The following is a 23,087-nucleotide window of genomic DNA, read 5'->3' as shown; positions in this document are numbered from 1 at the left end:
ATCAATATAAGGAATAGAATGCCCGAACGACAAATGACTTACTCTTTTCACATGTCTTGTTATCTTGCCCGTTGTGAAGTGAAGTGAAGTGAAAGACTTTATTCAATGAGGGTGACCCGTGACAGTAACTTAAGTTACTGATAAACTTGGGGCCCTCAACTTAAAATAATTAGAATGCTAAAAATATATTATTTACAATAAAATGCTAAAATACGATATTATTTACAACAAAATACTTAATTAAGTTACTATTAAAAATGGTTACAAATAATAAACTGGACTTGTTCGTACCGCAAGGACCTGTAGCTTGGAACAGAGGGAATATCTTGTACCAAGTAAATTGTTGCGTTATTTTCAAGTACAAGTGAAAAGATTTTTGCACTATTACGTCATTTAACTTCACGAGGAGGCTAAGAGAACACGTAAAAGTATTAGCGTAATAAATTGTAAAGTATCTTGCGTGTAACTATTTCACTCATTGATGGTCAGTCAAGGTAAGGAATAGTAAGCCTGAAAAAAAAAAAGACTTACTACCATAAGAGTGTCATGCGTCACCTAAAAGCGACAAAAGTTCACCCAAAACTCCCATCTTTGACAATAATAACCGAAATTGCGGAGTGCCATTGCTGATGGCGTGCGCACATATTCTCTAATTGACGAAAAGTGTTGACCACTAGGTCAGACACTACAACTACAACAGTGGTTTAAAAGCTATTTACAAGATTTTGCCATCTTTGTCATTCTTAACATGATAAGAGTGAAAAATCCAGAGTGGAGTTCAAATTATCGAGAAAGCGAACAAGCAAAAACAGACACTTGGCTAACCCTAGTGAAAAAGACTGATTATAATATGTTGCGATCTGAGAGGATAGCGGAACCCGATATTACTTATCAACCAACTACGAGGGAGTAAATGTTTACTTTGTGGTCGTTTTCATAACGTCAAACAGTTACTAAAATTGCCCCAAATAAGACGAGAACCAATCAACGAAAACGTAAACCATTGTATAAAAGTTAAAACTTGTCATGAAAATAAGATAAAGGTAGAAATACTTACTGTACCTCAAATATTTCTTTGGTTTTGATTTTTGCCCCCGTTTGATCATCCCTGTCACTTGAAATCCAGAGTACCCCCCCCCCCCTTTCCTGGGGGTGATAGTACACAATTTTATTAGTACTCGACTAAAAGGAGATGAAAAGATGCTTGTATAGTAGTTTTAACTTAAAACACCTGTTTAAATAACATTCTCATTCTCATTACTCATTCCCGCAAAATCAAGAAAGAGTACCTACATTTATTGTTACACAATTAATCTTTTGCAAGTACCTGACGCAGGAGTTTAGCAAACATCGTGGCACATTTGGCTATAAATAATTATAAACCCATACAGTGATTTTATCTAACCGGCAAAACTAACAGCCAGTGACTGTAAGGCACAAATTAAAGGAACAAAAGAAAGGAAACCAGAAGACATATACTACATGGAATTCTCCAAATTTTCACGCTGAGAAGAAGTCACTCTAATTGAAGCTACTTGGACTACACTGTAGCTACATAGGCTGTGGGATTGTTTGTTTGCTCTTTTGCAATCTAAAAGGGAATACTGTAAGTTCCATAAGCCCTCTCCTCTGACTTAGAAGTTGCCCTCTCCATTTGCATGAACATTGTAAATACTCCTCCCACTTGTCCAAAAGCGAACAAGTTGACATCTTGCAAATGTTGATATTTTCAACTCGTTATGTCAACCTATCTTGTGAAGTTATACTGAAGACGGGGTTGTAAAAAGTAGCAAAAATCACCATCTACTTTGTGATGTCTGCTGAGTTATTTACATGTATCTGATTCTTTAAAAAAGTACATGTTTTGCATAATCAGCTGCCTTCACACAAAGCTGCCTGCTTAAAGACTTTGTGACGACCTAGTGGTGAACATTGTTTATAACCAGGCGTCCCTTTTTCATACGATAATTTGATGTGATTTGTTTTTCTACCTCCAGTTATTATATTGTGCTAGTGCTTGTCTCTGCTGGTGCCTTGGAAGACGCTCTACGCCAATACAACTTCGCAGATTTATTTTCTTATCAGTGTTAACAATTGGTTAAGACCTCAAACAAAGAAAAAATATATTCAACTTTCAATCATTTTCACTTCTTGGTTGTTTTGTGTGTTTTCGCCTTTTCATCGTAATTATGCACGAAAGAATATCAATAAGATAAACAAATTCCACCTTCGAAAATGCTCTGTACAAGATTAGAAAACTGACTCGTCTTTGACACGCTCGCTTGTTCGATTTCGTTTGTGATACTACTCAACTCGTAAAGTATAAATCGTACGACTGCAAATCTTCTTTTCTCTCTTTTGAGTATTTGTTTTCCCAATACATTTTCTGTTCTAAGTTACTCTTAAATATTTTGATCATAAAAAGTATTCAATATTCATTTTTCCGTTCTGTCTTTAAATGGCTTACTCGTTGTTTACGATCCTCTTCACTTGATTTCGATTTGGTTCGCTTGGATTTCCCTCCGGATTTCCTGAAACTGGTTTCTCTTCTCCAATATCTTTCCATATTGTCGGAACCGACCCTGGCTGGATTTTACGTCTAAAGCCAGGCATGTATATTGGACGCTCAAAGACATTTCAAAGTGTTTAGAGCAGATCGCAAAATCACCGACAATATTAAAGTTTTGATAAATCTCACCCGCTTATCGTGCACGTTCTTTTAGCGCGGGACTACTGTGCAAAGTGACTCCAGTATTGAGATCAGCAATATTACTGCAACCATGCACAACAGATCTTTTTCGCAGCATTTTTTAACTCGACATTTACCTATTACTGGCAAAAAAAAAAAAAAAAAAAAAAAAAAAACAGACAAGAAACATGCGATTTAGTAGAGCTTATTAAAGGTTTTCGTTACGAACATGACGTCACTAAGCCCATGCCTCCTACTGCGCGGTAGGAACATGGCCGATAAATGGTGGTCGCAAAATTGCGAGAAATGCCGGGGGAAAAAAACGGACTTCCAGTGCTCGGGTTGAAAAACTGCTTGACCTGGTAAATATTCGCCACATAGACTTTCAAAAAATGTACAAACATAGAATTCGGAAGATTTCATCGAACTGGCACTTTAACATTCTAATTACAGATATTTACAATTGCAACAAAAGATGCTACGTCCTATTTACAGTTAATTGAGTTTCCACTCCATTGTCCAGATTGTAAGCACGTTCTAGTCACATTCCGGGCCTCCCCTTCTTTCCTCTTCATGACAAATCCATCTCTACAGGTAAACACGCATTTCGATCCGTACGTGTTGTTACACGAGGGCTGATTTATTAGATTGGCTCCATGCTGGGTATCCAAACGCCGACAGGTAACAGCTTTAATAAGAAATATTAGCAACTAGATTATGAGCTAGTAATTTATATCATGAAGTAAGTATATTGTTCTAGCAGAACTTTAAACAAATTTCTTTTAAATATTAATTTCCAGTTACTCCTCATCAAGTAGTATTAAATTTCACGCTTTAGCAAATATATCACGCGTAAATTGATCTGTGTGTTTGAAACTTAAAGCCGTTTGCGCAAGCTGATGAGGTCATTCGACAATTTTTAAGTTTTAAAGTCTAGTAACGGTCTGTTGCCTTTCTTTAGTCTTCTTGGGAATTGATCAATAGCCAACAATTTTTCTAAATCTTCCTCCTGTACGTACGAAGTACACGCAAGAACATTTCGCCATTTTGAAGACAACAACTATCCCCTGCACTTTAAGGCGGCTCAAAATACTTTTATGACGCATGCGTAAATTGGATTCTAATATTGCGAGCGCGAGTTGTAAAAACCTAGGAAAACCACGAAGCAATGTAAACAATATGGCGCGTCTGTGGTGTATTTTTCCTTCCTTTTTGAGTGCCTCTTAAGGGATCGTGGGCGAAAGCTTTTTGGGTGTTAATAATTTGCTTCAATCTATCAGGAATGTCTCTTCCTTGGTTACTTCCTTACTTTAGCGTTATATTTGCGTCACTTTCACTTGCAGCGACCGAGAAAAAATCTCATAAAAACGATCGTGGCTTCCCTCGCAAAATTCCACACGAATTTATGCGCCTAGCAAGAGTTGTTTTTTCATTTGCTCTGGGCAACTTACATACAGAATGTGTTAGCCTGCGTGGCTTGGAGGTTTAAGGATTTTTTAAAGAAATTTAAGTGCGAGCGCACAAAGCGGCGAAGCTGCGAGGAACCGACTGCCCGTATTACCCGCATTTTTTATTGCCGTCCCCTATTTCACATTTTGACAGGTGTTTTGGATTGTATTAACACAGCTAATCAGAGCATAGATTGTAATAAGAAACTTGGTAAGGAAAAGTCACTGTGATACTGTAGAGTCTATCAAACAAAACTATCCGAAGCGGTCTTTGCTCGATGGCGGCGCAGGGCAAAGCCTGCCATGATTAAGAGAGGAATCGAGAGAAGTGTAAACAATAATTGTAGACTTTGTTGTTGTCCGCCCAAGATCAAATTCAGAGAATTTAAACATTTTCTTGCAAAATCTTTTCAAGGTCTCTCTTAGCGTAAAGGATTTCAAAATGGCACTTTGTCAGAAATCTGACATTGGTCAAGAAATGGAAAGATTAGACACATCATCTGATCGAGTTTGCCATGCCTGTGCACGTAAAAAAAGACTAGGTTCACACTAGAAGAAATTTTTCCGGTTTCGTAAAAGTTTCCGGATTCATCAGTTTTAGACTGTTCGGATTAGTAGGGGTTTACACTGAAAGGATATTCGGATTCCTAACCGTTTACACACGACGATTACTCCGGGAACATTCACGATGGAATGGTTAAAAAGTCGACAACGAGAAACAAAATGCCTCCAAAAAAAAAAAAAGCCTAGGGGTAGCCGGTTGAGACAGTCTGAAGTTTTCTTTCCACTGGCTGACCACGGTACTGTTGTCCATCGTGTCATGTCCCTCCAGGTATTTATTCTGTTCTGTATTTAATATCTAGAAACATCCAGGCTTTCGATCGTGCCATCGTCGTCATCTCGGATAAACTACAGAGGACGTCAATATTGTTTGCGTCGATGAATTGGGTTTCTGAGGAATATGGCATTACCCGTAATAAAAGTGACTGCCTTCACCTGTAACAGAACGAGGTAATAAGCTAGCAACCGCCATCAAATGGCCATCAATGTGCCTACGACTCGACTACATGTAATTCGCCATTTTCGTTCTACCGCAAACCCAAAGTATCGCAGGCGAAAAAATAGCCGTATTAGAGAAAAAATCGTTTACACGACAAAACTCTCCGTATTCAAAAGTTTTTGGATTCAAAGTTACCACTTTAGATTCCGGATTCAAAATCTCCGGGGACACGACAAAACCGGGAAGCTTTTATTTCGGATTCGTCCACTTTTGTGTAAACCGTGCAAAACTAATCCGGTATTAAAACGTTCCGGATTCATCACGAATCCGGAACAATTTCCTTTGGTGTAAACCTTAGTCTAAGAAACGCTTTTGAACTTCATAATTTCATCTACTCGTACCTGCAGAAAGAAAAGCAAGCCCCGATCGAAGTCCTCAAAAAAGGAAAGGACATAAAACATAAGGCGACAATTTCATTGCTGTGAAGTTCAGCGATAATATTTCTGACATTTGGTGATCTTTAGTAGCAAAATAACAATGATACTGGTTCTCGTAGATGACAATTCTTGTCTGGTGAGCGCAAACAGTGGAACACGGTAAAAATATTACTTTTGCCAGAGCCTGTTGGGAAAACGGCCATCACATCTCCCCCATAAGGCAGGTTGTTTACAGCTGTTTCTTGCTCGTGTTTGGCATTTAACAATTTCGCGATAGTCGCGAAGGATATCGAGGCTCGATAACGCTTTCGACAACGCTTTCTCAATTATTTTCTGTTTACACGCCAAAGATCTGCGTTGTAATCAATGTTCTTCCTCAGGGCTGTCCTTTAGGAGATTAGCGAAAATATGACCGATGAATTAGCCTTCTGATCCACTGGCAATGGCCCGGACGCCAGCGTACTAGACTAACAAAAACTGCCGGTCATCCGTGCCGGCGGTTTCTCAGTTGTGTCTCCCCCAGGTTCTTCGCGGCTTCGCCGCTCGTTAACGCGGTTTTGGCACTCGTTATCGCGGCTTCGTCGCTTTAGTTAAGAATATGCTGGGGAGATCCGTCCAGTGAAAGTAAGAAAGAGGCAGAAGGAAAAACACCTAAAACACAGGCCATGAAGTTCGATAGTTGAATTTCGTGACACGTTTGGTCGCGTTTCGTCGTTTACCAAAATTCAAAAGCTAAAACAAAAAACGAAACGAAACAAAATGCTCGAGTACTTACTTTACTGAAAGGCGATATGGCTAAAAAAATATCGTTTGATTGGGACGAGGAAAGGTGGGTACAGCACTAGCGAAGAACACGAAGTGTCTTGGTTAGATAAGCTTAAGACTTATTTGAATTGTTTTGTTTGCTTTTAAATTTTCAAGGCACCGGTAAAATCGGGAAGGCCAGGTTTGAAATTGAATGAAACCATTACAAGCGATCGTTGATACAAAGAAATTGAAGATGTGAACCATTCAGTTGTAATGATGATTTTAGCAACTGCAGATTAGGCGAGAAAAAATTGTTTCTGGACTTGAATGTCCACGAATAAAAAACAACATTAGACAAAAGAACATTTCTTGCATTAAATAGATATTGAAGGACGCTTATGCACACTTTACCCTCCTTATTTGGTCACTTTTCTTCTAAGCCATGAAAAAGATCGATTGAAAAAATATCTCCCATTCATAAAAAAACAAACAAACAAATAGTTGGCACGAACAGCTTGAAGTTGACATCATGTGTTCCCTTACTTTGCCGATTGTTCCGCGTGCGTGGACTCATTTGACCACGTAAGAAAAAACTCCGCGCATGCGTAAACACGGATCTTGCCAACTCGGAATGCTTTCTTTATTTTCAAATACGCGTGTCTATATCTCCGCTTCTGGTGGGTAACTTTTTTTTTTTTTAATTTTCGGTGATGACTAAAAATAATTGGTTACGTACATGCACCGATTTTTTAAAAAAAATTGCAACATAAAAATAAATAAATAAATAAATAATAATAATAATAATAAACTAATAGTCGAAAATAAGCTTTTTCTTTCATCTGCGAGACAAAATTGAAGATCATTCCTGATAACATCTAATATAGCAGTTTTAGAAGATTTCACCGACCCGTTTTCTAAATAAGACAATAGATTCCAATTTTGAGTGAACAATTGATTGCGTCAGATCGTTGCCATGGTTAGAGATTGCGGGGAAGAATTTAATGAAACAAATCTATGATGTGTGTTTCATTTCGCCTTTATTTTCAAGTACAAGAAAAAAGAGTCGTTCTTATTTTCGCACTATTTCGTCATTTAGCTTCATGAAGACGCTAAGAAAACACCTTAAGGTATTAGCGTAATGAATTATTCAGTATCCTGTATATAGCTATATATGCAACAGCTATTTCGTTTCTTCATGGTCAACCAATATAAGAAAAAGTATGCCTCAAAGACAAATGACTTACTACCTTTAGAATGTCATGTTTCACCTAACAGCCACTCAAGTTCACCCAGAACTCCCTTCTTTGACAATAGTAATCAAAATGGCGGAGTGGCATTGCTGATGAAGTGTGCACTTATTATAAATATGACGAAAAGTGCTGACCACTAAGTCAGACACTACAATCAACACAGGGACTTAAAAGGTATTTAAGAAAAAAAAGATATTGACATCTTGTCGTCTTTAACATGATAAGGCTGAGAAATCTAGAGTAGAGTTTCAATTATGGAGAAAACGAACAAGCAAAAGCAGACACATAGCTAACCTAACTAAAATAGGCTGATTCTAGTCTTCTGTGATCTCAGATACTAGTGGATCCCGATATAACATATAAACCAACTGCGAGAGAGAACATGTCTACTTTGTGGCCGTTTCCATAACGTCAAACAGTTACTAAAATTGCCCCAAATAAGACGAGAACCAATTAACGAAAACGTAAACCAGCGCATACAATTAAAACTTGTCATTAAAATAAGAAAAACGTAGAAGTAAGCTTATTGTACCTCAAATATCTCGTAGATTTCGTACATTTACCTTAACATTCTAATTACAGATAATTGCAATTGCAACAAAAGATGCTATGTCCCATTTAAAAATAGTACCTGTACAGTTAATTGAGTTTCCACTCCATTGTCCAGATTGTAAGCACGTTCTAGTCACATTCCGGGCCTCCCCTTCTGTCCTGTTCATGACAAATCCATCTTTACAGGTAAACACGCATTTCGATCCGTACGTGGTGTTACACGAGGGCTGATTTATTAGATTGGCTCCATGCGGGGGATCCAAACGCCGACAGGTAACAGCTTTAATAAGAAATATTAGCAACTAGATTATGAGCTAGTAATTTATATCGTCAAATAATTACAGGTATACTGTTTTAGCAGAATTCTTTTAAATAACAATTGCCAGTTAATCCTAATCAAGTAGTATTCAATCTCACGCTTTAGCAAAATATTAATATGTCGAGTGTGGATTCATCTGTACTAACACTTACAGCTGTCTGCGAGAGCTGATGAGGTCAATTTTAAAATTTAAAAGTCTAATAACGGTTTGTTTTCTTTCTTTAGTTTGCGAGAGCTGATGAGGTCATTGGACAATTTTGAAGGTTTTTGAAGTCTAATAACGGTCTTTATTATATGACTGTGTCTTACAAGGACTGGGAACTACCGAATTCACGAATTTGATTGGCTGAAATCGATTTTGATTGATTGACCGCGGTCTAGGTTTTCCCATCTAGAGCGGCATCTAGACCAGTTTCATTTCGCCTTGAAAAAGTAGCAAACTAAAATACAAAAATGTTCACCATTTTTTTTCATGTAGATGCCTACGAAAACCATTAATTGTTAGCCGCCAGTCGTTTACCGGAAGACAACCTAGAATAAAAGTGAGATAACCAAGCTGGAATGATTTGACCACGAGAGTGGCGATTTATTGACTAAAATAACTTTAGTGACAGCTTAATTACCAAGAACTCGACGGATCGTTAGCGCAGGTGGGCGGAAAACAGGCCCAAGTGTAAGCAAGTGTAAAGGCCATTGACTGGTGAGGGCGGAATGACTGGGGATGACGGTGGAAAAATTCTCTGATGTCCACTCCTCGAAGGTTACGAAGAATGAGGGCGAACGCATGTCTTACACCCTCCTTGTACGATGGGAATAAACCACGGAATTCAAGATATTCAATTTGATTATAGATGAACGGAAATATCCCGAATTCCAGCCTTCAGAACAGCCACATAGCAATTACGATAAGATAATACAAAAATGTTTACTATACTAAAATGTTTACTAAACTAATGTCGGCCTCTACATAAATGACATTATGGCGATGTCCATAATCTCGTGTTTTTATTTTCTTCTCAATCATTTATGGAAGTGCGAAAAAGCCTGATGACAAAAAAAAAAAAAAAAAAAAAAAAAAAAAGTAAAGAGGACGAGCAAATTTCGGCAGATTTAAGTTAAGCTCATCGCCGTTCGCAAGCAAGATGTCAGCAAACCAGTTACATTAAACTGATTAAAGTTTTCTTCTTTGCCATATAATAAACATCTTATTAAGCGAGCTAAGTCGGTCTGTATGGGAGAATCTTGACCTCAGTCGTGTGTACAGACCTCACTGCGTTCGGTCTGTACTTGCGACGTCGGTCAAGATTCTCCCATACAGATCTCCAGCTCGGTTAATAAGAGCTAAGTATTCTTTCCCTAGTCTTCTTGGGAATGGATCAAACCACCCCCTTAATGTTTCATGAAGGCTATATTTGCTTGGTTTGTATATTCCTGAACCAAGTTTGGCAGATGAGCTTTCTTTCTTCTCCAGTTTATTCTAATTTGGAAGTTGTGACAAAATGTCAGATTATGACGCCATAATTGATGACGTCACCAAAACGTCCTGTAATTTTTGTGTAAAATGTGATGTAAAGATTATGTCATGGGAAAGGCTTTGACTTGAGGAGTAAAATGCCGGAAACCGTTTCTGCTATCATGATTATTTTTCAAGATATGGTAAATTAATATCTTTTTGCTACCCCCGCTCCCCCCCCCCCCCCGCAATTTCCTTAACCATACTATCTTTCTTAAATCAGTCTCTCTGGTTTATTTTTTCAGTTCCTTTTTTTTTTTTCTTTTTTTTTCTAGGAAAGCTAATAATCTAGCAAAATAGAAAGTATAATGTTGTCAAAAATCGTATGCTTTTAGAAATTTGATTTTCGTCTTTTTAAGATGGTATTAACAGTAAAAAACGGGTGACGTCACAGGTTATGACGTAACAAAACTAATTTTAACGCAATAACGCTAGAGGGAGAATTCTTTATTCCGATTTTATACTTTATTTTTGCTTAAGTCATCTGGCACATCACATACGCAACATAGCTACATTTGCTGAAACAAAATTACGGCTCAAATTTAGGGATTTTTCTCAATTTTTCACGATTAAAAATACCATATTTCACTTAATTTTTGTGATATGGACAAAATTTTTTCAGGTTTTAACTCCCTTGATGTGCTTTTTCGAACACATGGTAAAAAATATGCATATTAAAAACTTCAAAAGTGCAAAAAACATGACGTCATCACTGCGACGTCACAACTTTGACATTTACTGACATTTTTCACGTAAATATAATTGGCCATAGCTCTCCTGCTCATCTGCCAAGTTTGGTGTAGAAAGAGTCAATACTTTTTAAGTAATGCGAAATAATGTGAAATTTTGGCGGCTGGTTTGGCCCCTACGTGATAACCAACAATACTTCGCAATTTTCCTTCTTGACGTACATAATACGTGCAAGAAAATGTCGCCGTTTTGAAGACAACTTCTATCCTCTGCACATTAAATAAACCCTGGTAATACTGTAGTATATTCTGACATATTTAACGTAGTTATCATCCATCTGCGCGTTCCAAGACTTAAATTAGCCTTTATTTCTTAAAAAAAACCTGTCAAATCGTGGTGTGAAACTTAAAATCTGTCTTTGAATGCATCAACTTTCAGCATGATGACGCATCGACGGCGAGGTGTGACAAGGGATCGAGGCAAAAAAGTACATACTGATATGAGCTACTGATATGAGAATGTAGAACTATGGACAACAACTGAGCAGGAAAGGATCAACATCCAGATAAGAAGGCGAAAGTGGGGTTAGATTGGGCACAGCTCCAGGAAAACTAACTGCAATGTCACCAAGCAGGCACTGAGATGGAACCCACAGGAAAAGAGGAGCCGAGGTCGTCCCAGAAACAGCTGGAGGAGGTCGGTAGATGACGAGGCGAACAAAGCAGGCTACACCTGGTGGCAGCTTGAAAGGATAGCCCAAAACAGACCGAGATGGCGAGCAATGGTTTCCGTGGACCTATGCTCCACTGGGAGCGAAAGGGTTTAATGAATGATATGAGCTATGTCTGGACATAAAACTATACACATTAACCTCCTCTTTACCAGAGGAGGTTAATGAGACCAAATTGTTGGAGCAGAAATCTAACCTATAAATTTTGTACTGGTTCGCATTAAACATCTCTAGAATGTTGACGTACTGTGTCGAATACGCGTCCATCGAGATGTGTGAAAATGCTCAAACTTCAGCTGGGATTCATGTTTTGCATGAAAAGGAGCAGATTGCGGCATATATTAAATTTTGCATGTTCTAATGTTTTTGTTTATTTTAATCATTCTACAGGCTTTAGTAACAACGATTTCTCTTCCATTAAGAGTTCGACTAAGGAGGAAAGACTGCTAAGAAATGACATACTAAGTTTAAGATTAAGATGTCACAATTAATCGTCCAGATTCACAAACTTTTACATACTGCATTGGGAACAAAAGCAAGAGTTGTGAAAGTCAAGCACGATCTATCTCCTTCACATCGCTTTAGAGTTTTATTAAATCCATTTTGAAATCACTGGTTATCCTTGCAATCTGATTGGCTCTCAATGGTGCGATTTATTCACGAGTCGCACTATTTTTTGCTCCAAATCGCATCTTTTTCTCAGGCATTGAGAATGGGACAGTAAAACAAAACAACAAATCAGATTTCAGTATTAGTTTAAAGTAAACAATAAAATTTCAGGAAAATGAAAGGCAAAAAGCCATTTTGTGGAGAACTTACCAACTAGTATTGCCAAAACTTTGTTATTATTGTCTTTTTTTTTCCAAAAAACTTGACGAATGTAATTAATTACAGTTTCTAAATGACGATTATCAGCTCCTTCAGGCTGAAAACCTACTTTAATGGAAGTTTCCAACTTTCAGTGTCCATTTTGACGAATATTTTGGCCATTTTCTTCAACATCTGCTCAAAATCCGTATGATACCGAGTCCAGTAAAACATAAACAAACGAAAACCACACAACAACAAATTCAGGGCCATCTCAAGAAGGTAGATGTTTCCAGGTTTCTGTTAGTTTCAAGCGAAGCAACAAAAGAGCTCAACTCTGTCGCTATGAATAAACATAGTCAAAATACGCCCCGCTCCACAAAACAGTAAATGAATGAACGTCTTACGAAGCTGGTGTTAGTTCCGCCATCTTGGAAATATCTTGAAACAAATGGCGCCGCAAGAACTTGACAGGGTTCTCAGTATTAAGTCCTTCGCCGAGGTCACAAAAAGAAACGGATATGATAACGAGCTGGACTCCCTTAAAATCGTGCCATTAAACGATAGGAAAGAAAAATAACGTAACATCCACTGGGCATCGTGCACTCGAGGGAGTTTCACAACTCAAAAGAAATCCATCGAAGAATTACGTAGGATGCACCTTCAAATTCCTTCTCCAAAGACAATGAAAAGTCTCAGCCTCAACCACAGAAGAAAGAAAGACCTTCCATCATTGATTCAGACGAGAATTGGACTTTTATACCTGAAGCAGACTATTTCCGTTCTGACTTCAAAACCGCTTGTTTCTTTGTCATGCTCGGATGAGTTTTCGTCATATGACATCGTTTTGCATACAAAATGAGACCCACAGGCGGTTATCTCCTTCACATCGCTTTAGAGGTAAACCAGAGCAAACTTTCTCACTGGAATCCACGCGAAAAAGGACAACAGCTCGACGAGTGTGACATCCTCGTGTTGTTCATGGCGCAACGCACTTTGGTAAAAATTGGCGCAGTGCACTCTGATTCAATGCAATGCATTCTGCTAAAAAGTGATGAATTCGAGAACTCTTACCCCCTTGTATCTATTCTTCGTAAAAACCGATTAAATCCTGAAAGATACTTTAAAGTTTCCACCAAGTTCACATTTTGGTGAAATCTAGCAAAGTCCGAAATGCCGCTTGATTAACCAAGATGGCCCATGGAATTTATGCAAAATTGAGCATTTTCAACAGCTCAGTACTGGCAGGTTGTAATTTACGCTTTGATGATTTCTCTGAGTTAAATATCATCTTGAAGTAATTACGTTTTGTCTACTTTTTGGCTGTTTGAAAAATACAACTTTCTGATGTACAACCCAAATTTCAACTGATTTGAGACGGTCGTAACACTTCTAGTATACGAATATGTCGATAAATAAAAGGTCCTGAAAAAAAAAAACAAACAAACAAATGTATGCTATGGATATACCATGTCTTAATGGCTAAATGGTTCACCAAAAGGTTTTTTTTGACTCAATAAAACAAATTTCGAATTTTTGCTCCTGTCGTCAAGTTCTCCATATTTACTGGCAATGGCTCTTAAGTACGTTGACAGCTGGCGATGTACATCGAACGTAGTGTAAATAGAAACAACTTTACTACTTTGTGTTGGCACGAATGGTGAGAGAAACACGGTAAATCGGCTTTTGGACCTGCCTTTTACAGCAAAAAAGGTTAGAAGATTTCAAAAATATCAGCTCTTTGTCTATTTCAACTTAATATTAAACAATACATGTGGCGCATGCTAAGATACATGTCTAACCCGTTAATTGAAATTTGACGGGGGAAGGTCGAATGTTTGCATTTTTAACGAACTTTGAAAAGCTCTCGCGTCGCGCACAACCATTTGCCCGAGGATTTTTTTTTCAGGAATCTCAAGGCGATCCTTCCACGATTCAACCAACCGAAGCTTAATTAATTTTCGACCCTTGCCGCGAAGTTAAGAATTTGTCTGACTTTTACAGACAGGTGCTCTTTAACAATTAGATTATGAGGCCCAAGGCCGAATCAACTATTTAACAAATAGATTCCATGTTGGCGTGCGTCTGTTGAGTAATGGATCACATATGACGTCACTGATGAAAAGAGAAACTGAACAAGCAAAAACAGACACGCAGCTAACCTAACTTAAAAAAGCTGATTCTAGTCTTCTGCGATCTCAGATACTACTGGAACCCAATATAACATATAAACCAACTAAGAGGGAGTAAAAGTTTACTTTGTGACCGTTTTCATAACGTCAAACAGTTACTAAAACTGCACCTAATAAGAAGAAAACCAATTAACAAAAACGTAAACCAGCGCATAAAAATTAAAACTTGTCATTAAAATAAGAAAAACGGTATTGCTCGTGGCCGCGTTCGCACGACGGCGAGAAAGACGACGACGTAGTCGCGTAAGATGGCGGCCATACTCCAGCTAATAGGTTGACAGAGACATGCACCTTCGGTTTGTAGCGGAGGAATGCCATTTTTCTTGGCGGGATTTTTAAAGAAAAACTTTAGTGGAGGTTGATCTAATGTTTTTTTAAGATAGGGTTGCACTGAAGCTATAAATCAAAGGAGACCTATGGCCAAACTCGTGGATTTAGTAATCTAGAGATGAAACATATTGGTGAACTTCTAATTACTGGTGTATTATTAAATGCTGTTAAAAAAAGGCGGGTTTGTACTATGCAAGGTCGCACTTAACTCACAAAGCGTAGGTTTTTTTCGTTGGCTTTTTTTGCACACAAATTACAAAGAAATACGTCCAGAATAGCTAGGGTCGCAACACTGCAGCAGAACATGGAGTGGTAAAGGCTAAGAGTTCTTGGGTCACAGAGGACACTCCTGCCCAACAAATCATAGAGTACTCTCCCCCCTCCCTTTCCCTCACACCCAGATCTTGATGTTGATCTGCCTGCTGGAAAATTTGCATGTATTCATGTCCAAGAATAAAAAACAACATTAGACAAAAGAACATTTCCTGCATTAAATAGATATTGAAGGACGCTTATGCACACTTTACTCTCCTGATTTGGTCACTTTTCTTCTAATCCATGAAAAAGATCGATTGAAAAAATATCTCCCATTCATAAAAAAACAAACAAACAAACAAACAAACAAATAGTTGGCACGAACAGCTTGAAGTTGACATCATGTGTTCCCTTACTTTGCCGATTGTTCCGCGCGCGTGGACTCAATTGACCACGTAAGAAAAAACTCCGCGCATGCACAAACACGGATCTTGCCAACTTGAAATGCTTTCTTTATTTTCAAATACGCGTGTCTATATCTCCGCTTCTGGTGGGTAACTTTTTTTTTTTTAAATTTTCGGTGATGAATAAAAATAATTGGCTACGTATATGAGCCGATTTTTAAAAAAAAATTGTAAGATAAAAAAAAAAATAAATAATAATAATAATAAACTAATAGTCGAAAATAAGCTTTTTCTTTCATCTGCGAGACAAAATTGAAGATCATTCCTGATAACATCTAATATAGCAGTTTTAGAAGATTTCACCGACCCGTTTTCTAAATAAGACAATAGATTCCAATTTTGAGTGAACAATTGATTGCGTCAGATCGTTGCCATGGTAAGAGATTGCGGGGAAGAATTTAATGAAACAAAGCTATGATGTGTGTTTCATTTCGCCTTTAGTTTCAAGTACAAGAAAAAAGAGTCGTTCTTATTTTCGCAGTATTTGGTCATTTAGCTTCATTAAGACGCTAAGAAAACACCTAAAAGTATTAGCGTAATGAATTATATAGTATTCTGTATATAACTATATATGCAACAACTATTTCGTTTCTTGATGGTCAACCAATATAAGAAAAAGTATGCCTCAAAGACAAATGACTTACTACCTTTAGAATGTCATGTTTCACCTAACAGCGACTCAAGTTCACCCAGAACTCCCTTCTTTGACAATAGTAATCAAATTGGCGGAGTGGCATTGCTGATGGCGTGTGTACTTATTATAAATATGACGAAAAGTGCTGACCACTAAGTCAGACACTACAATTAACACAGGGACTTAAAAGGTATTTTTAAAAAAAGATATTGACATCTTGTCGTCCTTAACATGATAAGACTGAGAAATCCAGAGTAGAGTTTAAATTATGGAGAAAACGAACAAGCAAAAGCAGACACATAGCTAACTTAACTAAAAAAGGCTGATTCTAGTCTTCTGTGATCTCAGATACTAGTGGATCCCGATATAACTTATAAACCAACTACGAGAGAGTACATGTCCTACTTTGTGGCCGTTTCCATAACGTCAAACAGTTACTAAAATTGCCCCAAATAAGACGAGAACCAATTAACGAAAACGTAAACCAGCGCTTACAATTAAAACTTGTCATTAAAATAAGGAAAACGTAGAAGTAAGCTTATTGTACCTCAAATATGTCGTAGATTTCTTACATTTACCTTAACAGTCTCATTACAGATAATTGCAATTGCAACAAAAGATGCTATGTCCCATTTAAAAATAGTACCTGTACAGTTAATTGAGTTTCCACTCCATTGTCCAGATTGTAAGCACGTTCTAGTCACATTCCGGGCCTCCCCTTCTGTCCTGTTCATGACAAATCCATCTTTACAGGTAAACACGCATTTCGATCCGTGAGTGGTGTTACACGAAGGCTGATTTATTAGATTGGCTCCATGCGGGGGATCCAAACGCCGACAGGTAACAGCTTTAATAAGAAATATTAGCAACTAGATTATGAGCTAGTAATTTATATCGTAGAGTAATTACAGGTATACTGTTTTAGCAGAATTCTAAAAAAAATTCTTTTAAATAACATTTCCCAGTTACTCCTAATCAAGTAGTATTCAATCTCACGCTTTAGCAAAATATTAATATGTCGCGTGTGGATTGATCTGTACTAACACTTACAGCTGTTTTCGAGAGCTGATGAGGTCAATTTCAAAATTTAAAAGTCTAATAATGGTCTGTTTCCTTTCTTTAGTTTGCGAGAGCTGATGAGGTCATTGGACAATTTTGAAGTTTTAAAGTGTAATAGCAGTCTCTATTATATGGCTGTGTCTCAGAAGGACTGGGAACTACCGAATTCACGAATTTGATTGGCGGAAATCGATATTGACCGCGGTCTAGGTTTTCCCATCTAGAGCGGCATCTAGACCAGTTTCATTTCGCCTTGAAAAAGTAGCAAACTTAAATACAAAAATGTTCACCATTTTCTTTCATGTAGATGCCTACGAAAACCATTAATTGTTAGCCGCCAGTCGTTTACCGGAAGGCAGCCTAGAATAAAAGTGAGATAACCAAGCTGGAATAATTTGACCACGAGAGTGGCGATTTATTGACTAAAATAACTTTAGTGACAGCTTAATTACCAAAAACTCGACGGATCGTTAGCGCAGGTGGGCGTGAAAACAGGCCCAGCCGCAAGCAAGAGTGAAGGCCAGTGACTGGTGAAGGCGGAATGACTGGGGATGGAGGTGGGAAAATTATCTGATGTGTCTCCTCGAAGGTTACGAAGAATGAGGGCGAGCAGATGTCTTACACTCTCCTTGTATGATGGGAATAAACCGCGGAATTCAAGATATTCAATTTGGTTATAGACGAACGGAAATATGCCGAATTCCAGCCTTCAGAACAGCCACATAGAAATTACGATAAGATAATACTAAAATGTTTACTAAACTAATGTCGGCCTCTACATAAATGACATTATGGCGGTGTCCATAATCTCGTGTTTTTATTTTCTTCTCAATCATTTATGGAAGTGCCAAAAAGCCTGATGACAAAAAAAAAAAAAAAAAAAGAAAAGAAAGAAAAAAAGTAAAGAGGACGAGCAAATTTCGGCAGATTTAAGTTAAGCTCATCGCCGTTCGCGAGCAAGATGTCAGCAAACCAGTTACATTACACTAATTAAAGTTTTCTTCTTTGCCATATAATAAACATCTTATTAAGCGAGCTAAGTCGGTCTGTATGGGAGAATCTTGACCTCAGTCGTGTGTACAGACCTCACTGTGTTCGGTCTGTACTTACAGCCTCTGTCAAAATTCTCCCATACAGACCTCCAGCTCGGTTAATAAGAGCTAAGTATTCTTTCTTTAGTCTCCTTGGGAGTGGATCAAACCACCCCCCCCCCCCCCTAATGGTTCATGAAGGCTATATTTGCTTGGTTTGTATATTCCTGAACCAAGTTTGGCAGATGAGCTTTCTTTCTTCTCCAGTTTATTCTAACTTGGAAGTTGTGACAAAATGTCAGATTATGACGTCATAATTGATGACGTCACCAAAACGTGGCTACAATTTTTGTGTAAAATGTGATGTAAAGATTATGTCATTGGAAAGGCCTTGACTTGAGGAGTAAAATGCCGGAAACCGTTTTTTGTTATGATGATTATTTTTCGAGATATGGTAAAGTTAATATCTTTTTGCTGCCCCCCCCCCCCCCCCCGCAATTTGCTTAACCATACTATCTTTCTTAAGTCAGTCTCTCTGGTTTATTTTTTCAGTTTTTTTTTTTTTTTCTTTTTTCTAGGAAGGCTAATAATTAAGAAAAATAGAAAGTCTAATGTTGTCAAAAATCGTATGCCTTTAGAAATTTGATTTTCGTCTTTGTTAAGATGGTATTAACAGTTAAAAAACGGGTGAGGTCACAGGTTATGACGTAACAAAACTAATTTTAACGCAATAACACTACAGGGATAATTCTTTATTCCGATTTTATACTTTATTTTTGCTTAAGTCATCCGGCAAATCACATACACAACATAGCTGCATTTGCTGGAACAAAATTACGGCTCAAATTTAGGGATTTTTCTCAATTTTTCATGATTAAAAATACCATATTTCACTTAATTTTTGTGATATGGACAAAATTTTTTTAGGTTTCAACTCCCTTGATGTGCTTTTTCGAACACATGGTAAAAAATATGCATATTAAAAACTTCAAAAGTGCAAAAAAACTTGACGTCATCACTGCGACGTCAAAACTTTAACATTTACTGACATCTTTCACGTAAATATAATTGGCCATAGCTCTCCTGCTCATCTGCCAAGTTTGGTGTAGAAAGATTCAATACTTTTTAAGTAATGCGAAATAATGTGAAATTTTGGCGGCTGGTTTGGCCCTTACGTGATAACCAACAATACTTCGCAATTTTCCTTCTTGACGTACATAATACGTGCAAGAAAATGTCGCCGTTTTGAAGACAACTTCTATCCTCTGCACATTAAATAAACCCTGGTAATGCTGTAGCATATTCTGACATATTTAACGTAGTTATCATCCCTCTCCGCGTTCTAAGACTTAAATTAGCCTTTATTTCTTAAAAAAACCTGTCAAATCGTGGTGTGAAACTTAAAATCTGTCTTTGAATGCATCAACTTTCAGCATGATGACGCATCGACGGCGAGGTGTGACAAGGGGTCGAGGCAAAAAAGTACATACTGATATGAGCTACTGATATGAGAATGTAAAACTATGGACAACAACTGAGCAGGAAAGGATCAACATCCAGATAAGAAGGCGAAAGTGGGGTTGGATTGGGCACACCCACAGGAAAACTAACTGCAATGTCACCAAGCAGGCACTGAGATGAAACCCAGAGGAAAAGAGGAGCCGAGGCCGTCCCAGAAACAGCTGGAGGAGGTCGGTAGATGACGAGGCGAGCAAAGCAGGCTACACCTGGTGGCAGCTTGAAAGGATAGCCCAAAACAGACCAAGATGGCGAGCAATGGTTTCCGTGGACCTATGCTCCACTGGGAGCGAAAGGGTTTAATGAATGATATGAGTTATTTTTGGACATAAAACAATACACATTAACCTCCTCTTTACCAGAGGAGGTTAATGAGACCAAATTGTTGGAGCAGAAATCTAACCTATAAATTTTGTACTGGTTCGCATTAAACATCTCTAGAATGTTGACATACCGTGTCGAATACGCGTCCATCGAGATGTGTGAAAATGCTCAAGCTTCAGCTGAGATTCATGTTTGGATGAAAAGAAACAGATTGCGGCATATATTAAATTAGCATGTTCTAAGGTTTTTGTTTATTTTAATCATTCTACAGGCTTTAGTAACAACGATTTCTCTTCATTTAAGAGTTCGACCAAGGAGGAAAGACTGCTAACAAATGACATACTAAGTTTAAGATGAAGATGTCAGAATTAATCGTCCAGATTTACAAACTTTTACATGCTGCATTGGAAACAAAAGCAAGAGTTGTGAAAGTCAAGCGCGATTCATCTCCTTCACATCGCTTTAGAGGTAAACCAGAGCAAACTTTCTCACTGGAATCCACGCGAAAAAGGACAACAGCTCGACGAGTGTGACATCCTCGTGTTGTTCATGGCGCAACGCACTTTGGTAAAAATTGGCGCAGTGCACTCTGATTCAATGCAATGCATTCTGCTAAAAAGTGATGAATTCGAGAACTCTTACCCCCTTGTATCTATTCTTCGTAAAAACCGATTAAATCCTGAAAGATACTTTAAAGTTTCCACCAAGTTCACATCTTGGTGAAATCTAGCAAAGTCCGAAATGCCGCTTGATTAACCAAGATGGCCCATGGAATTTATGCAAAATTGAGCATTTTCAACAGCTCAGTACTGGCAGGTTGTAATTTACGCTTTGATGATTTCTCTGAGTTAAATATCATCTTGAAGTAATTACGTTTTGTCTACTTTTTGGCTGTTTGAAAAATACAACTATATGACGTACAACCCAAATTTCAACTGATTTGAGACGGTCGTAACACTTCTAGTATACGAATATGTCGATAAATAAAAGGTTCTGAAAAAAAAAAAACCTATGCTATTGACATACCATGTCTTAATGGGTAAATGGTTCACCAAAAGGTTCTTTTTGACCCAATAAAACAAAATTCGAATATTTGCTCCTGTCGTCAAGTTCTCCATATTTACCTGCAGTGGCTCTTAAATACGTTGACAGCTGGCGATGTACATCGAACGTAGTGTAAATAGAAACAACTTTACTACTTTGTGTTGGCACGAATGGTGAGAGAAACACGGTAAATCGACTTTTGGACCTGCCTTTTACAGCAAAAAAGGTTAGAAGATTTCAAAAATATCAGCTCTTTGTCTATTTCAACTTAATATTAAACAATACATGTGGCGCATGCTAAGATAGATGTCTAACCGTTAATTGGAATTTGACGACGGAAGGTCGAATGTTTGCATTTTTAACGTACTTTGAAAAGCTCTCGCGTCGCGCACAATCATTTGCCCGAAGATATATATATTTTTTTTTTTTACAGGGATCTCAAGACCATCCTTCCACGATTCAACGAACCGAAACTTAATTAATTTTCCACGCTTGCCGCGAAGTTAAGAATTTTTCTGACTTTTACAGACAGGCGCTCTTTAATAATTAGATTATGAGCTGGAGATTTCTATGAGGCCTAAGGCCGAATCAACTATTTAACAACTAGATTCCATGTGGGCGTGGGTCTGTTGAGTAATGGATCACATATGACGTCAAAAGGTGGTAAGAACAAAAAAAAAGGCACACGAAGCGATAACCGAGTGTGTCACTGATGTGTGTCACTGATGAAAAGAGAAACTAAACAAGCAAAAACAAACACAAAGCTAACCTAACTTAAAAAAGCTGATTCTAGTCTTCTGCGATCTCAGATACTACTGGAACCCAATATAACATATAAACCAACTAAGAGGGAGTAAAAGTTTACTTTCTGGCCGTTTTCATAACGTCAAACAGTTACTAAAACTGCCCCTAATAAGAAGAGAACCAATGAACAAAAACGTACACTTGGGCATAAAAATTGAAACGTGTCATTAAAATAAGAAAAACGTAGAAGTAAGCTTATTGTACCTCAAATATCTCGTAGATTTCGTGCATTTACCTTAACATTCTAATTACAGATATTTGCAATTGCAACAACAGACTCTATGTCTTATTCATAAATAGTACCTTTACATTCAATGGGTTTTCCACTCTATTTTCCAGACTGTAAGCACGTTCTAGTCACATTCCGGCCCTCCCCTTCTTTCCTGCTCATGACAAATCCATGGTTACAGATAAACATGCATTTCGATCTGTAATCGTTGTTACAAAAGGGCTGTTTTAATAGACTGGCTCCTCGCGGGGTCTCCAATTCCGAACAGGTAACAGCTTTATTAAAAAAAATAAATAAATAAAAACTAGATTATGAGCTAGTAATTGATATCATAAAATAGGTACCGGCTTACTGTTTTAGCAGAATTCTAAACAATTTTTTTAAAAAAAAAATTTCCAGTTACTTCTCATCAAGTAGTAGCGGAGCCCCTTACCCATATAGGAATGAAAAGTAAACCCATGAATTGATTTTCTCATGGTTATCATGGCTAGCGGTATTGCTCGTTGGTGCGTACGCACGACGGCGACAAAGACGACGACGGAGTCGCGTAAGATGGCGGCCATACTCCAGCTAATAGGTTGACAGAGACATGCACCTTCGGTTTGTAGCGGAGGAATGCCATTTTTCTTGGCGGGATTTTTAAAGAAAAACTTTAGCGGAGGTTGATCTAATGTTTCTTTTTTTTTTTTTTTTTTTAAGATAGGGTTGCGCTGAAGCTATAAATCAAAGGAAACCTATGGCCAAACTCGTGGATTAATTAATCTAGAGATGAAACATATTGGTGAACTTCTAATTACTGGTGTATTATTAAATGCTGTTAAAAAAAGCCGGGTCATCAACGAAGATTTTGAATCTCGCGCTCGGAAATTTGCTACGCGTCGGTTCTTTCAAACTTTTGTTCTAGAAACAAAAGAGTCTCAAAGCTGCAAACAATAAAAATGCCCACAAAAGGAAGTTAATCCCAGAGCCATTGTCTTACAAAGATTAAACATAAAGTTTGATATGTATGCAAGGTCGCACT

General features: G+C 37.8%; 1 protein-coding gene across 1 annotated transcript in view; it reads right to left on the bottom strand.

Moving 5' to 3' along the window:
* LOC145502363 (uncharacterized) overlaps positions 1-22,751 on the bottom strand; it is a 65,053-nt gene extending 42,302 nt beyond the window's left edge. The window contains exons 1-3 of the mRNA XM_081481668.1: positions 22,141-22,751; positions 16,704-16,904; positions 8,203-8,403 (exon numbers count right to left, since the gene is read on the bottom strand). Coding sequence (XP_081337794.1) covers positions 8,203-8,403; positions 16,704-16,791 — 289 coding nt within the window. The 5' untranslated portion in view covers positions 16,792-16,904; positions 22,141-22,751. The remainder of the gene's footprint in view (positions 1-8,202; positions 8,404-16,703; positions 16,905-22,140) is intronic.
* Positions 22,752-23,087: the final 336 nt, after the last annotated feature.

Source organism: Orbicella franksi, chromosome 11 (genome assembly GCF_964199315.1).
Source record: "Orbicella franksi chromosome 11, jaOrbFran1.1, whole genome shotgun sequence".
Classification (NCBI taxonomy): Eukaryota; Metazoa; Cnidaria; class Anthozoa; order Scleractinia; family Merulinidae; genus Orbicella; species Orbicella franksi.
This window is presented reverse-complemented; position numbering and strand designations above follow the sequence as displayed.